We start from the raw sequence: 17,438 nt of genomic DNA, 5'->3' as shown, positions 1-17,438 counted from the left end.
ACAATGGAAACAATGCTGTAAGCTGGTGCTCCACTTTCCTGTAAGAAGGGGATACTGAGTCAGCTCAGAGATAAGTGATTTGTCTAAAGTTACGCCACCAGGAAGTGGCAAAGCCCCAAATCTAACAGGTTGCCCTCTGCTACGCCTTCTTACCTCCTGGCGGTGTGTAAAAGAACTAACGCTAATCGTCGTTACCATCAGCAGCATGGACTCAGGGGTTCCTAAGTGCCAGGTGGGAGAGAAAGTGCTTTACACCTGTGGCCTCATGTTAGCCTCACAGAAACCCTGGGAGGTACCTATCATTATTCCTGTTTTCCAGACAGGGCCACTGAGGCCCCGAGTGGTTAACTGGCTTGCCCACGGAACTCAGGCTCCAGGTGGCCAGAGCCCAGGGGCAGCTAAGGAGTCAGTGTGAATTCACGAGCGTGTATGTGTGTGCACATGCCCACAGAAATTCCCCCCCGAGGCCACGGCTGCAAACGAGTGTGCCCAGGCCTTGGGAGCCCTCACAGCCTCTGTCCCCCACAGGCTCTGAGCAGCAGTGTGTACAAGAGCGCCTCGCCCTATGGCTCCCTCAACAACATCGCCGATGGCCTCAGCTCCCTCACCGAGCACTTCTCTGACCTGACCCTCACCTCCGAGACCCGCAAGCCCAGCAAGCGGCCCCCACCCAACTACCTGTGTCACCTGTGCTTCAACAAAGGACACTACATCAAGGACTGCCCCCAGGTAAGGCCGCCCAGCTTCTGTGGGTAGAACAGTGCCCCACCCCCCACCCGGAGCCCCCTTCCACGAACCAGTGGCCACGTGGGCCTCTGGTCTCCCACCTTTTTGTCCCCTCTGGTATGTCTGAGGCAGGGCTGGCTGGTGTGGATGGGACAGAGCCCCAGCCTGAGCCTGCACCATCTAGCGAGCAATCTGGGTAAAGGGCCCCCAGATGAAGTTCTGGGCCTTCACGTCCCCAGTCTTCCTGCCAGGGTGGGTCCTGTTACAGTGGGGCAGGAGCGGGGCCAGCCGCCTCCTCACAGCTCTCCCGAGAGAGACCCCCATCTCCTCACACTCACAGGGAAGGAATGCGGGCTCTGGGCCAGGAATCCAGATGTGCACCCCCTCCCCCCGACCCCACCTCTCCCATCCTCTGTGGCAATTTTCCTCAGTCTCTTGCCTGGGAGCGGGGAGCTGAGAGGGCCTTGCCCCCGGCTCCGTGCCCCCCAGGGTAGGCCTGGGTGAAGGCCTCAGGCACTGCAGGCTGGGCATATCTCTCTCGGGGTGGGAAGGGTGCCAGGAGGTGGAGAATGTGGGGAGCAGCCCCTGTCTCCCACTCAGTGCTTCGCTGTGACGGGGCGGGTCAGATCCCACTCACGAGACGACCTTGGACTCTCTGACCGACAATGGCTTTGGCATCTTGGGGAGAGAGGTTAGCATTGTTTTAAATACGTTACAAGATGGTCCGTGATTTTTTTTCCTATTATTTTTCGTACTTTCTAATGTTTTCATAATGTGTATTTTTACTTTAATTTTACATATGTAATGGAAATGGGATCCTGGAAACTCAGAAAATCCATGCAGTCTTACCCTCCAGATGTTGGAAGCCTGGGGAGTGGCTGGGTGGGGCTGGGTGCCTTCAGACCAGTGGGAGGCCGAGACGGGCTTGTTGCTTCCTCCTTTTCTCAGAAACAGCCGTGCCCCGCGTTAGGTCCTTGCTACGCAAAGTGTGGCCAGGCATAGCCACATCAATGTCGCCTGGGAGCTTGTTAGAAATGCAGAATCTTTTTTTTTTTTTTTTTTATGAAAAAAATGTTTTTAATGTTTATTTTTGAGAGAGAGAGAGAGAGAGAGAGAGAGAGAGAGAGAGAGAGAGAGGCAGAGAGAGAGGGAGGCACAGAATCCAAAGCAGGCTCCAGGTTCTGGGCCGAAGTCAGATGCTCAACCGACTGAGTCACCCAGGTGCCCCCCCCCCATAACTGCATTTTAGTAAAATCCCCAGTGATTTGTGGATACCAGTGATCTCCCCCTCCCCCCACCCCTGGTTAAGAGAGGCCCACCCCAGACCTTGCGGATGGGGGCCGGCCCATGACGGCTGTCCTCCAGACCCACCCTCCAATGGGCCCCGTCTGCCTCAGCGTACGCAGTAGGCCAGGGGCCCTTGGCACGAGGGGATCTCAGCAGAGGGTAAGGCCCCTACTCCCTAGAGGTTCTCTGGATGGGTCCAGGGGCAAACCGGCAGCTAAGAATCTGGTTGCTCCTCAAGGATATGCCCATGGCCCACCCGGGCAGCGGCCCCTCGTAACTTCCCCAGCTGCACCCCTGTGAGAGCACTCTCAGTCACTCACCATACCTCATCATCTCCTGCCTACAGCCTTTGCTCACAACTACCCGGCATGTCAGGTCTCTCATTAGCCTCATGTTACGTGATGCTTTGTGTGAGTCAGGCACTCACACAGGATCATTGAGCCAGTCAGTGGAGGAGCTGGAATTTTCACCCCGGCAGGCAGGTGGCATTCAGACCCCAACAGGGTTCTTGGGGCTCTAAGGAGGTGTGCCTGTGCTGAGCTGGCAGCCTGGGAAAGCTTCTGGGAGAAGGAGGGCTTGAGTGGGGTTGGCAGGTTGGTGGAAGAAGGGTGACCACTATCCAAAGGCAAGGGATGATGAGGCAGAGGTGGAGGAACGTGTGTGTGTGCACACGCGCGCGCATGCCCAGCCCTCTCTCCAGAAGGCACCAGAACTCTTCTAACGAGGGGGCAGAGTGTCCCTGACCTCAGTGTCAGTGCCTCTCGATTTCCAGCACAGTGAAAAACCTGGTTCTTCCTCTATATTCCTTTATCTGGATTGCACAGTATATTCACTTAGCCCGTGCAGGGCTCTGAACTCTGCCTGCAGAAGTGGGAATACTGCATCTTACAGTTTAGTAGGAGTACCCATTTTACAGCTGGACAAACCGAGTCTCAAAGAGGTGAAGTGCTGAGGAGAGGGCAGAATATATGTGAGAACCCCAGTCTTGGGGCTTCAGTGCTCTTTGCTTTCTTGAGCATTCATTCCAACCCAGGCTGAGATGCCCAGGCCCTGTGGGGCCTCAGTTTCCCTCTTGAGAGGGTCAAGGCTCTCTTCCAGCTCCTTCTCAAACCGGATTCTATCAGAGACTCCTGCGGGCCTGAGGACCTCCCTCTACCTTTCATGAGAGTTTTATCATCTGTAAAGTGAAGCTGATGAGGACACTAACTCATAGGATTGTTGTGCAGATTCAAGGAACTAATGCATGGAAAGTGCTTAGCACAATGTCTGGCACACAGTAAGCGCTCAATAAATGTTGGTTAGCATTATTTTTTTTTTTTTCCTCCCTCGGGTCACAGTGGAGAGGTACCAGGTAAGGGATTTGGCAAGGTACTAGGTATTTTGGCAGGCTGGAATATAATTAGATGCTTCCCATCCCTCACCTGACCACAAGCTCCAGGGGCGGGTGCTGGGCTAGATTCATCTCTCTACCGCCATGCTGGCCCGAGATATCACACACAGGTGCTCAGTACAGGTCTTCTGGAATGGCGGAATGGGTGGGCAAGGCTTTTGTCACATGGGATACTATGAGTTCAGCATATATAAAATATTTAAAAGTGGAATGGGAATGCTTGTTTTGGTAACACCCTTAGTGAGATATAATTCACATGCCCTATAACTGACCCATTGAAAGTGGACAAGTCAGTAATTTTTAGTATATTCACAGAGCCATGCAACCATTGCCACAATCAATTATAGGATATTTTTTTAAAAGGTTGTATTTTTTAAAGTAATCTCTACCCCTAATGTAGGGCTCACACTCAGGAACCCAAGATCAAGAGTCACATGTTCTACCAAGTGAGCCAGCCAGGCACCCCAATTAGAGAACATTTTTTAAAGTTTATTTATTTATTTTGAGAGAGACAGAGAGAGTTCAGGCGGGGGAGGGGCAGAGAACGAGAGGGACACTCAAGCAGTCTCTGCTCTGTCAGCGCAGAGCCCATGCAGGGTTCAAACTCACTAACGGTGAGATCATAACCTGAGCCGAAATCAGGAGTTGGATGTTAGCCGACTGAGCCACCCAGGTGCCCCTCTACATCATTTTTATCATCTCAAATAGAAACCTCATACTCTTTAGCTATCACTATCTCCTGGTTCCCCAACCCCTAGCAACCAATAATCTACTTTTTATCTCTAAGGATTTGCTTATGCTGGGCATTTCGCACAGAGAGAATCATATAATGTGTGGTTGTTTGTCACTGGATTCTTTCATTTAGCATATTGCTTTCAAGGTTCATCCATGTAATAGCATTTATCAGTTCCATGATTTGGGAAGTGTTCCATCTTGTTCTATTTTCTGGAAGAGTTTGTGAAGAATTACTATTAACTCTTCTTTAGTGTCTGGTAGAATTCACCTGTGAAGCCATCTGAACTTGGACTTTCTCTTGTGGGCAGATTTTTAAAATTATGAATTCAGTCTTTTTTTGTGTCATAAGTCTATTTGGGTTTTCTATTTCTTCTTGAGTCAGTTTCTGTAGCTTGTTTCTTTATAGAATTTGTTTATTTCATCTAAGTTATTGAATTTACTGGCATACACTTGTTCATAATATTCTCTTATAATCCTGTTCATTTCTCTAAAGTTGATTATAATGTCCCCCTCTTTTGTTTCTGGTTCATGTAATTTGAGCCTTCTCTCTCTTTTTCTGTCTTTTTTTTTTTTTTTCTTGGTCAATCTAGCTACGTGTTTGTCAGTTATGTTAAACTTTTCAAAAGACCAACTTTTGGTTTAGTTGATTGCCTGTACTGTTTTTTCCTGTTCTCTATTACATTACTTTCCCCTGTAATCTTTTAAAAAAATTGTGGTAAAATAAATACAACATAAAATTTACCATCTTAACTATTTTCACATGTACAATTCAGTGGCATGAAATACAGTTGACCCTTGGACAACATTGGTTTGAACTGTGTGGGTCCATTTATACATGGATTTTTTTTCAGTAAAAACCATACAATACAGTAAACGTATTTTCTCTTCCTTATGATTTTCTTAATGACAGTTTCTTTTCTCTAGCAAAGTTGATTATATACAGTATAGAATGCATGTAACATACAAAATATACGTTGACTATGTTATTGGTAAGGCTATTTATTAGTAGTTAAGTTTGGGGAGAGTCAAGAGTTATACACATATTTGTGACTATTTTGGTGGTTGGCACCTCAGCCCCCACACTGTGCAAGGGTCACTTGTATATTCACCTGTTGGGCAACCATCACCGCCATCCATCCGTGGAACTCTCTTTATTTTGTGAAACTCTGTACCCATTAAGCAATAATCTCCCCCCACTTCCTTCCTTCCCCTGTTCCCTGGCAACTACCATGCTACATTCTGTTCCTATGATTTTGACTACTCTAGGTACCTCACATAAGTGGGATCACACAATATTTGTCCTTTTGCGATTGGCTTATTTCACTTAGCATGATGTCCTCAAGGTTCATTCATGTTGTAGCAAGTTTCAAAATTTCCTTTCTTTTAAAGGCCAAATAATATGTGTGTGTGTGTGTGTGTGTGTGTAGACCACATTTTGTTTGTCTATTTATCTATCCTGGATTGCTTCCATCTTTCAGCTATTGTGAATAATGCTGCTATGAACATGGGTGTGCAAATATCTGAGTCTTTGCTTTCAATTTTTCATTCTAATTTTTATTATTTCCTTCCTTCAGCTTATTTCAGGTTTAGTCTGCTCTTTGTCCAGTTTTGTAAGATGGAAAGTTAGGTTACTGATTTTACATCTTTCTTCTATTTTTATTTATTTTATTTAAAAATTTTTATATTATATTATTTTATTTTATTTTATTTTATTTTATTTTAGAGAGAGAGCATGAGTCGGGCAGAGAGACAGAGAGAGAGAGAGAAAGAGAATCCCAAGCAGGCTCCACACTCAGCACGGAGCCCAATGCAGGGCTCGATCCCATGCCCGGATTGTGACCTGGGCTGAAACCAAGAGTTGGATGCTCAACCAAATGAGCCACCCAGGCACCCCTCTATTTGTAAAATGGAAGTGCATGTGCACGTGTGAGCGGGGGAGGGGCAGAGAGAGGGGAGAGAGAGAATCACAAGCAGGCTCTGTGCTATCAGCACAGAGTCTGATGTGGGACTGAATCTCATGAATCATGAGATCATGACCTGAGCTGAAATTAAGAGTCAGATGCTTAACCGACTGAGCCACCCAGGAGCCCCTCTTCTGTTTTTAATATTGATGTTCACAGGTCCAAATTTTACTCTGAGCTGCATCTCATAATTTTGTATGTTGTGTCTTCATTTTCATTCATCACAGAGTATTTTCTGATTTCCCTTGTGATTTCTTCTGTGACCCACTGGTCGTTTAGAAGTGTGATGTCTAATATCCACATTATTTGCGAGTGTCTCAAGTAACTTCTAAAGATGATTTCTCGTTTTATTCCATTGTGGTTAAATAACACTTTGTGTTATTTCAGTGCTTCTAAATTTGTTGCGGTTTGTTTCATAGCCTTTGGGCTGTCCTGGAGAACAGTTCATGGGCACTTGAGAAGAGAATGAGTCCTGTCGTTGTTTGTTGGCATGTTCTGTAGGTGTCTGTTAGGTCTAGTTGGTGTGGTGTTCTTCATGTCTTCTGTCCCCTTGCTAATGTTCTACCTCATTCTTGTATCCATTATTGTAAGTATAGGAGTATCGGAATCTCTATTATTGTTGAATTGACTATTTTTTTCTTCAATTCTGCCAGTTTTTATTGCATGTATTTTGGTGCTCCCTTGTTAGCTACATCTGTGTCTATCAATTTCTGATGAATTGATCCTTTTATCGTGATAAAGTGTCCCTGTTTATCTCTAGTAACATTTTTTGTTTAAAAAAATTTTTTTTAAATGTTTATTCACTTTTTGAGAGAGAGCTAGAGGCAGAGCGCAAGTGGGGGAGGGGCAGAGAGAGAGACACACGCACATACACACAGAATCTGAAGCAGGCCCCAGGCTCTGAGCTGTCAGCACAGAGCCCAATGTGGGGCTTGAACCCATGAACTGCGAGATCATGACCTGAGCCAAAGTTGGGCGCTAAACTGACTGAGCCACCCAGATGCCCCAACATTTTTTGCTTTAAAGTCAAATTTGTCTGATGTTAGTATAACCAGCTTCCTTATGGTTACTGTGTACACGATAGATCTTTGTCCATCATTTTACTTCATATCTTCATATGAAGATATGTTCATACCTTTAGATCTAAATTATATTCATATCTTTAGATCTAAGTTGTGTCTCCTGTAGACAGCATGCAGTTGGATCTTGGTTTACTTTTTATATGTACTCTGAAAATCCCTGCCTTTTGTTTGGATTGTTTGATCCATTCATATTATCAACAATTAATGCTCTTTTTTATATATGTGATTATTGATATAGTCAGATTTAGGTCTGCTATCTTACTTTTTATTTTCTGAATTACTCATGTCTTCTCTGTTCCTCTGTTCCTCCTGTACTGCTTCCTTTTGCATTAAGTGATACTTTTCTAATGTACACTTTTTAATTTCTTTAATGATTTTTTTCACTTTTTTTTTTAAAGCTGCTCTCAGGCTTATGTTACATATCTTAACCTATAAAATCTGCTTCAGATTTATACCAACTTAATTCCAATAAGATATAGAAATATCACTCCTTTATAGCTCTGTTCTCTTTTTCTGATGTTTGTGGCATTATTGTTCTGCATGTTACATCTATGTGTGTTGTAATTAAACGATACTTGTTATAATTCTTACTTTATATAATTTTATGTGTCTTAGAGAAGCTGGAAGAAGAAAAGAGAACAATTGTATGTTCACAGTTTTTGTTATGGTAGCTTTTTATTTCCAGTTTCTAGATCTCTTCATTTGTTCCTGTGGACTCAGTTTATCACCTGGAGTAATTTCCTTGGCCCAAGACAGATTTGCTTCTACCTGCCTGCTCTGTGCTATTAGTGGCAAATATCTTACATTTCTATATGTTATAGGACAAGTAATACATTACGTACATACTGTTTTCTACATTTGCTTTTTATTATTATTTTTTTAAATGTTTATTTTTGAGAGACAGAGACAAAGCGTGAGTGGGGGAGGGGCAGAGAGAGAAGGAGACACAGAATCTGAAGTAGACTCCGGGTTCCAAACTGTCAGCACAGAACCCGGTTCTGGGCTTAAACTCACGAACTGCAAGATCATGACCTGAGCCAAAGTCAGACGCTTAGCCGACTAAGTTACCTACGTGCCCCTACATCTGCTTTTTAAATCAGAGAAGAAAGGACAAGAAATATGCATATGTGCTATCTTTTATAATTACATAATCATCTTACTAGAACTCCTGTTTATTTAATGTGTATTTGAATTATGTCTGGGGTCGTTGGCTTTCAGCCTGAAGAACTTCCTAGAGTATTTCTTGAAAGTGTGTGTCAGCAATGAATTCTGTGTTTTTGTTTATCTGGGAATGTCTTTATCTCCCTTTCATTTTTTTAAAAGATATCTTTGCAGGGTATAGAATTCTTGGCTGACAGGTTTTTTTTTGTTTGTTTGTTTTTTGGGTTATTTTGTTTTGTTCTCTTAATCTTTGACCACACTGACTGTTACCCCACTGCCCTCTGGCCACCATCATTTCTGATGAGAAGTCAGTTGTTAACATTGTTAGAATTCCATTGTAAATGACATGTCATTTTCCTCTTGCAGCTTTCAACATCTTCTCCTTGTTTTAGTTTTCAGCAGTTTTACTATGATGTGTCTATTTGTGGATCTCTTCGTGTTCACTTGGAGTCTATTGAGCTGCTTGGATGTGTTGCTTAAAGTTTTTCACTGGACTTGGGAAGTTTTCAGCCATTATTTCTTCAAATATTTTTTCTGCTCCTTTCTCTCCTCTCCTTTTGTGGAATGATTTTTAAGTGACCTGAATGCTTTTAAGATCTTAAATGGTCCAACTGGGAGCAGAATGTGGAGAATTCTAGGCAGCCCTGCCTAGGTCCTGAAGCCGCCTGTGGAGCTCCGGTCTCCGAGTGAGACAGCAGTGAGAGCGTGGTTAAGGCATTCACTGCCAATGGCCTGGGTGGTGGGACAGGAACCAGGAGATACTCTGAGGCCCCTGGTGCAGTCAGGAAGGCCGGGATGGGTAGGGGCTGCCAGCTCTATGACAGCAAAAATCCCAGCTGGTTGTGCAAGAGGCATGGTTGCTGTCTGCTGGGCCCACCTGCAGGGTTATCTGTGCATCTCATGTTGGCTTCTGCAAGCCAGTGTGGCAGGCTGCAGAGACCTGAATGGCAGTACTTTGTCTGAGCCAACTGCACGTGAGCTTGCGTGGGTATGTGTGTTTGTGGTGGGGGCTTGGCCTAGTGCCCCTTCTGTGCCCAGGACACATAATCTGCCCAGGGCAGAGCTGAGCCCAGGACACGCTACTGAGTGTACAGGAACCTGGTACTCTGTTAATTGATTCTTTTCCAACCTTAAGGGTGGAGAGAGGTGTCCAGTTCAGCCATCGGACTGATGGGGCCTCTCATATGTGCCAGGGGCAGTGTGAGGGGAATTGGGCACTACAGGAAGACTGGGAGCCCCCTGAAGCGGATGCGGAAGGTGCTGGAAACCAATTACCAGTGATGCTGAAGGGCAGCCCCTCTTTGTGGGGTGGGGCTGTGCCTGGGCCAGGGTCCCTCTCCAGCCAGTGTCAGCACTGGCCCTGGAAGGTCCAGGAGTCAAGAAAGTCTGCCATTTGGTTCTTGAAAAACCTGCCCCTGCTGCTGTCTCCACCCTGTGCCAGGCCTCCAGTTCAAGGGCAACAACAACATTAACAACAATGATAATAGTCTGTAAGCACTGAGTTGACCACTGAGCTAGATGTGCAGTATGTATTAACTCACTTAATTCTCTCCAAAACTCTATCCGGTCAATTGCCAGATGATAAAGCTGAGGCCCAGAGAAGCCCAATGACTTGTCAAAAGTCACATAGCTAATAAACAGCAAAGATAGAATTGGGACTCAGGCCTTCTTCATGCCAGAGTTCATGCTTTTTAAATTAGGTTCTATGATCTATCAGCCTTAACGTCCAGACTTTGATCTCCATGCTCTCAGAAAGTTGGGGTTCTTTAAAAAGATGGGTTACTGGAAATAAGGAGGGACAAGGATGAGGTGAGCAGAGGCCATAATAGGCCTGGTCTGGCCATGTTGTTGTGTGTGGAAGATCGCACTGCTGGCCCAGCCCCAGGGAGTCCGTCAGGAAGGCCGGAGTGGGTTAGGGCTGCAGCTGTGGTGCGAGCAAAAATCCCAGCTGGCTGTACGAGAGGCACGGTTGCTGTCTGCTGGGCCCACCTGCAGGGTTATCTGTGCGTCTCCTGTTGGCTTCTGCACACCAGCGTGGCAGGCTGTGAGTGGTAGCATTTTGCTCCGAGCCAGCTGCACGTGAACCTGCGTGAGTATGTGTGTTTGTAGTGGGGGCTTGGCTCGGTGCCACCTCTGCCCAGGACATATAGTCTGTCCAGGATGGAGCTGGGCCCTGGCCACACTTCAGTTGCCTGACCCTTTCTAAGCTCCTCCTGTATGCCAGACCAGTTGTAGATAAGGCCCTATCTCTGTCCTCAGTGGGATAGACAGAAACACTATTGGCTATTCAGGGTGACCAGGGCCATGGTTGAGGTTTGCAGGGAAGGACCAGCTCAGCCTGGGGTTTCATGTGAAACCTCAGAGAGGAGGAGTCTAGAACTGGGGTGGGGAAGGCTTCCAAGCAAGCGTGTAAATAACGAGGGTATGCTTTCCGGGAACCGCGAGCCCTTGGCTATGGCTGGGGCTCTGGGTGCCTGCGGGGAGGAGAGGGAGGTGTGGCCACAGCAGGTGGTGAAGGGCCTGTGTGCCAAGCTGCACAAACTTGGACTTTATCTGGAGGGCAGGGAGAAGCCATCCAACGGTTTAGGTGACATGCTCGGATTGGCATTTTGAAAGCTCACTGGTGGCAGGTTGGAGGCCGGGCTGGAGGAAGCAAGACTGTAAACAAAACCAGTCCAGTAACGTGGACAGATGATAAGACCAGATATTAGACAAGGGAGGGTGAGCAAAGGTTGGAGGTGGGGGGGAAATTCCAGACACTGTCAGAAAGTACCATCTCTGGGGCATGGTGACCACTCTGGGCCACCATGCCTCCTCTCCAAAGTGTATCTGCGATTTGGGGCCAGTGCAGGACTCCCTGCCTCGATGGCCCACTCAGTGTCTCTGTATGAACGGAGGCTGGGGTGTCGATGAGGGCAGTACGGCCAGGACCCAGTGTCCTATCTCTAAGCCCTCTGTCCACACTTCATGGCAGTCAGGCCCGGCCACACTCGGCCTGGCAGCCTCCCATCAGGCACTGAGCTATGAGCAGAAATTCTCCAAGCTCTCAGGCTCTGTCACTCCCACGATGTTCTTGTGGGGGTGGAGGGCTGCTTATACCTTTGGGGGAGGCCCGAGGGGTGCCATCACCTGTGCCTCCCATGTCCGGTGAAGGACCAGGCGCCACGAGGGGTCTGGGGAGGGCCTGAGCCCAGGGGAGCTGCTGTTCCTGAGTCAGCATGCCCAGGGCTGCTAATGAAATCCAGATGTCAGACAGAAAACAATCATCGCCCCCACCCATCTGGCAGCTCGGGTTACTTGGAGATTGCAAAAGAAGAAGAAAAATAGAGCAGGGAGAGAATCGATCCTAGGATAGCTGAAACCTTAGAGGCGGGATGTGAGTAGTTTCAGGGTCTCGCTCGAGTGAGGGACAAGAGGCAAGGGAAAGGGGAAGGTTGGTCAAGGCCCCCTTCTCCCCCACTCCGATCTCTACAGCTCCTGGACCCTAGACCTTGGACTGCTCCCCAGGCCAGAGCAGACTGGTGTCCATGGGGTTCTGAAGGAGGCAGGGAGGGCTGTGGCCACCAGCCTATGTCTGATCTCCACCTGGGGTTTCCAGCCCCCCATTCCAGCTCTGACCTCACTGCAAGCCTGGATTTTCTCTGGGCCCAGAGGGGACAGGCAGAGAGGGACGGAAGGTACGCAGGATTTTCGGTGCAGATCCTTGGGCTCAAGACCATTAGTGTGCTGGTGGGGAAACTGAGGTTTCCCAGCACAGGGCCAGGATTACATGCTATGACAGATCAATAGAGTGAGGAAGGAAGAAAGTAAGGAGGAAGGCAAGACAGTGTCATTCTGTGACTCCAGCGAGGAAGGGCTGGCCCACGGCTGCTGGCCTGCGTGTGCACATAACAGGTATCGCAGTGTTCCTGCCAAACCCTGGGGCTGGCTGAGCGGCCAAGGGGCTTGGGCTGTGATGTTCCAGCGCTTGGCACAGGACCCGGAATGTCTCAAGCGTTCGGGGAATGTTAGCCGGGATGGGTGTGGGTGGGGGATGGTGTTGGGGCTCCCGACTGGCACAGGTGCTGACGTTGGAGAAGGACCCCAGACCCAGTGTGGTAGCCTTCTGAGTCCCCTTCCTTGCGGCATGGTAGTTCCGAGCACAGCTCCCGACACCAGCCCCCCTGGGTTGAACCCCTAGCACTGTTTTGTGTTAGCTGCGCGTCTGTGGGGAAAATTAACGGGATGTCTCTGGGCCTCAGTTTCCTCCTCTGTAAGATGAAGATTGTGGGATGTCGTGAGGATAAATGAGTTACTTTTATCTGAATTGCTGAACAGAGAGCCTGGCACCTCGCATGCACCGTGTTAGTGGTTGCGGTGGTGTTATTGACCATTGTTATTGTTATTGTTAAGGCTGTTTCAGACCGTTTTAAGACATTCCAGAGGTCTGAGAAAGTGCTTCAGGGCTGTGGGCTTATCAGAGGGGACCCTGTCCCCCCATCCCGCCCTGGTCCCACAGAGGGGGCTGCCTCTGGGGTCATGTGATCGTCACGCATGCGCTTTCTCAGGAGCCTTTGGATGGGGGCGGGGGCAGGCTCTTATGACTTTGGGTTACCCAGGTTTGCTTGAGGGGCAGGAAGGCAGGGACTGGGTCCTGGAAGCTCCATTTGGCCCAAGTAGGAGCTCCAGGAGGAGGTCACTGGGGCTGGCCGGAAGGTGCCCAAGGCCTCCTGTGGGCTGTCAACTCCCCTCTGGCCCAGGCAGCCGACTGCTGGCCCTGGCACAGACAAGTGGGAGCAGCTGCGGGGGGTGGGGAGGGATGGAGGGGTGGGGTGCAGGGCGTGGGGGCTCCCTGGGCAGCCACTTGTACATCCTTCCTGCTGTCCCGGGCCTGGCAGGAAAGAGTCCAAGGGGCTGGTTTCACATCCTCAGCTGTTAGTTCTCCTTTTAAGTGGACCACAGATGGTGACTCGGAGCCCCCAGCAATCGTGCCAGGCAGAACTGGGAGCCAGGACCTGCCGTGGTCCTTGAACCACCTGCAGGGCTTAATAGATGGAGGCCTGGAGCCAAGCAGTTGCATCCTTGGACGAAATAGCTCCCCAGCGTCGCTTTCTCCAGGCAGCCTTCTCTGATTTTTCCTATCCTCCAAGCTCAAGGGGACCTCTCTCCTCCCAACGCCCAAAGGACCCCATTTACTCACTCATTAATTCCTCACCTGCCCATGGCCTCCTGTGTGCCAGGCTCTTGGCCTGCACCTCACATACAGTTGTTTTCCTCTTGGGGTAGCTCAGGGTGGTTCTCCAGGCCCTGTGAAGGTTCTGACGAGGTCATCCCTCGACCCCCTCACGCTCCTGGAGGACGGGAGAGTGCAGGGCAGTGGAATTTCACAGAGCTGGGCTCGGACCACACTTCTGCCCTTTCCCGGCCGCGGGTCCTTGTGCACACCGCACACCTGCACCCAGGCATCTGTAAAATGGGCCCACTTACCTTGTGGGGTGTTTGTGGGAAATGTGTGAGCAAAGCAACTGATACAGAGCTTGGCGTCCAGTAAACGACAGCTCTTGTTAGTGTTACCTGGGACATCGCTGGGCCTCCTGGGCCTTATCTGCCCTCATTTGTAAAGAGCCCGGCTTTACAGGGTGGGTGTGAGGTAGATGAGAAGCAGCCTGAGACGAAACAGGCACCGAACCTTCCTCTTTCCTTTTCCCCGCCTCACCCCTGCCAGGCCGCTTAACCACACACACAGGTGCACACCCACACCTGCATGTCCACATGTGCACCTGGGACTCTCAGCCTCTGCCTTTGCTCATGCCGTTCCCCCCTCCCTGACCCTGCAGCAGTGCCCTTCCCTAATCTCTTCCCTCGTACCCTCTTTCAGAGCCCAGCCTGAACCCTCCTCCCTCACGTGCCTCCCCAGCCATCCTAGACCCTTAGGCTCTTCTCTCTGAGCCCCACTTTTCATGACCAGGTCCCCACCGCAGGCCTTCAGTGGCCTCTCAACCTGTCCTGCCTCTCTGTCTAGTTCCCAGAGGACAGACAGTTCCCCTCATTATGCGGGCTCTGCTCTGCCCCAGTCCTGGAATGTGGCCCCAGTGCGGCTCTGGGAGGCAGTCCCCATCCGTTTGCCGTTTGAGCTCTGCCGAGCCTTCCCGGGCCCCGGGACTCTACCTGTGCCGTGCCCTCGGCTGGTAATTCACTCTCGCTTTCTCCATCTTCTTCTCCCGGCCCAGCCCAAATGTAGCCTCTCCTTTGAGCATCCTCCTGTGCCCCTCCGTGCCCCCTGCCTTGCTGAGCCCTGCCCAGCCCCGGGCTGGTCCTCCCACAACCCTCTCTCCTACTTTCCGGGGGCCCGACCCCAGGCAGGGTCTGTGTCTGCTTGGCTGCAGAGGGGGCACGCATGGGCATCGGGGTCAGAAGTCCTGAGCTCCCGCCCCAGGCCTGCCCCTCAGTGGCTGTTCAGCTTTGGCTGAGTCTGTCCTGCCCTTGAGCCCACACACTGCTGGAGCCTCTGAATGACTGGGCCAGCCAGAAAGCCGTGTCAGGGCCTCTGTGAGATCCAGGTGGCAAGGCAGGCAAACATGCTTGGAAAACTGTAAAGTCGGGCCGTTTACCCATCTACCCAGCGAGCAGCCGTTTACGGAATGTTTGCCGGAATGGTTAGAGGTGAGTGAGGGTATGTGGGCTTCTGGGGCTTGCATGCCTGCCTGGGGGCTGCCCTGGCCCCTGCCCTCTTCTGTGCCCGGTCTTGGAGATACATTTGGGACAGCAGCAGCGTCCCTTCCTACCACGTCTGGGGTGACACCTGGGGACCGAGACTGCATTGGACTCTCCTGCATCCCGTGGCTTTGGTTTTGGGGACTTGGCACGGCTGACCTGGCCTGCCTGTAGGAGCTGGGCTCTCTCCCCACAGGCTCCCCATGCTCAGGTTTGGGCTGCAGAGAAATGGGGCAGTGGGGGCAGGGAAGGAATGCCCATGGAGTGGGGTGGGGAGCCGGCAGACATGAGACCTCCCTCTTGCCTGGCTTACCAAGTGCCTCCATCACTGGCTGACGGGATTCTCACTCCAGCCTGGACTGTTTCTGCAGTCCATCTGCCCCCTTCTTCTCTCTCTTCATCTCTCCCTCACTTCCTTTCTTCCTTCTTTTGTTTCGTAACAAAGCAGCACAGAGAGGTTAAGGAACTTGTCTCACAGCTGGTTAGGATCAGGCCAAGTCTGCCCAATTCCAGGGGCCCAGCCTTTCCCACTCCCCCTCTCTGCCCACAAGAACGGGTCCATCCACTAACTAGGACACACGATGCACCTGCTGTGCTCTGACCTGGGCGGAGAAAGCCTGCCCCCCGCCCTCGCCCCAGGCTTTCCTCGCTGCCTTGCCTCTTGGCGCTTCCCTGGCTTTGGCTAAGGAGGGACACTTTGTATGGGAGCCGGTGTCTCTCATGCCACAAGTTGGGGTGATGGTGAGGAGGGGGCTGTGTTTCCAAGGCATGAGCATGATGACAAGGAGTCAAAGCGGACGGAAGCCCGAGCCCCTCTGCCCCTTGCTGGGTTACACGAAGCTCAAACCGGGCCAGGGGTCCCCTCCTCCCACAGGCCTTTTGAGCTCTCCTCATCTGTCAGTCACTCCCTCCTTTCTGTCCCCCAAAGATCCTCACACGTCCAGCTTAGTATTTTGTATTCTGATTATGATCTCGGGGCAGGGGCCGGTGGGCCCAGGGAGTCCTGGTGCACAGTGAGCGCTCAGCAAATGTGAGCTGCTTCTGCTGCTTCGACATCGTATCCCCCTCTGCCGACTGTAGCACCTGCCGCAGAGCTGGGGCTGTCACATGGAGGGGCATTAAAGCCAGTAGCTGCATGTGCGGGGAGCCTTCACTATGTCCGGGTGCTGCTCTAATCATTTTACACATGTTGACTCATCTACTTCCTGCCACAGCCCTCTGGGCTGGGGAGCCCATTTTCCCCATTGCCCAGAGGGGATAAGTGACTTGCCCAGGGTCACACAGCACAGGTAAAGTCCCAGGCAGTCTTGCTTCAGAGGCCGTGCTGCCATAAATTTGTGAGGAAGGATGGAAGAAATGAACAAGACTGAACTGGAATGTGGGGAAGGAAAGGAAGCCAGGGAGCTAACAGAGGCTGAGCCCCTTCCATGTGCCAGGGACCATGCTGACTCCTTGCACATCATCAGTGACCTCAGAGACATCAAGAAATTCCCCCAGGGTCACACAGGAGCCAAGGGCATAGCTGGGATTTGAGCCCAAGGAACGTGGCTCTGTAACCTTGCTGATTCCTAAGCCTCCGTTCCACCACCTCAGCCTGCCGTCGTTCAGCACAGTTGAGTGAGGGCCCCTAGGGACCCCTGAGAGGCCTCAGGACAGAGGAGCTGGCTTCTACCCCCAGGTCTATACAGTTGTGTGGTAGGTCTATACAGGGAGTCATTGGGTGAGGCCACTCATTGCTAAGGTATATGGCTCTAACCAACCATGGGAGGAGGAGTTTAGAGGAGGGAGCATAGGAGGTGGGTGGCCTTGAACAAGCCCCTTGCTCTTGGCTACACCTCAGTTTCCCTTTCTGCGCAGTGGACCCAGTGATGGGTATCCCGTCTGCCCCTCAGAGCTGCTGTGTGGATCTCATGAGCCAACAAGTTGGAAGGAATTGCAAAAGCCAAGCTGAACAGAAGTAAGGGGCTCTTAGGAATAAAAAGATGTTTATTTTTGAACATCTACAAGCCTGCTTCTCAAAGTGTGGTCCATGGGCCAGCAGGAGCATGACCAGGAGCTTGCCAGAAAGGCAGAAACCTGGGCCCTCCCCCAGACTGGCTGAATCAGAAATTGGCATTTTTTTCATAAGCTTTTAGGTGACCCTTAGGCACATTACAGTTTGGTCTGAGTACTGTCTGGGCTCCCATTTCCCCATTTCTGAGGCTGCCTCTTGGGCCTCCTTCCCATAGCCTGATAGGGGTTCTTGGGTGGAAAGCCCCATCTCATTGTAGGAAACGCTCTGGCCCAGCAGGACTCCTTCTTACGGGAGCACATCAGATTAAAATTGGGAATGGGCAGAGAGGCTCTGGCAGCCTCTGTGGCTCCGGGCAGCCCCTGATGAGGCCACCCCCGTTTGCTTAGGCG

General features: G+C 50.4%; 1 protein-coding gene across 1 annotated transcript in view; it reads left to right on the top strand.

The window, feature by feature from the left end:
• Nucleotides 1–17,438, top strand: part of ZCCHC24 (zinc finger CCHC-type containing 24) — a 63,434-nt gene that overhangs the window by 11,781 nt on the left and 34,215 nt on the right. The window contains exon 2 of the mRNA XM_027062412.2: nucleotides 529–729. Coding sequence (XP_026918213.1) covers nucleotides 529–729 — 201 coding nt within the window. The remainder of the gene's footprint in view (nucleotides 1–528; nucleotides 730–17,438) is intronic.

The sequence above is a fragment of the Acinonyx jubatus genome, chromosome D2 (assembly GCF_027475565.1).
Source record: "Acinonyx jubatus isolate Ajub_Pintada_27869175 chromosome D2, VMU_Ajub_asm_v1.0, whole genome shotgun sequence".
Taxonomy (NCBI): domain Eukaryota; kingdom Metazoa; phylum Chordata; class Mammalia; order Carnivora; family Felidae; genus Acinonyx; species Acinonyx jubatus.
Note: the sequence above shows the minus strand (reverse complement) of the source record. Positions and strands in the feature narration are given on the sequence as shown.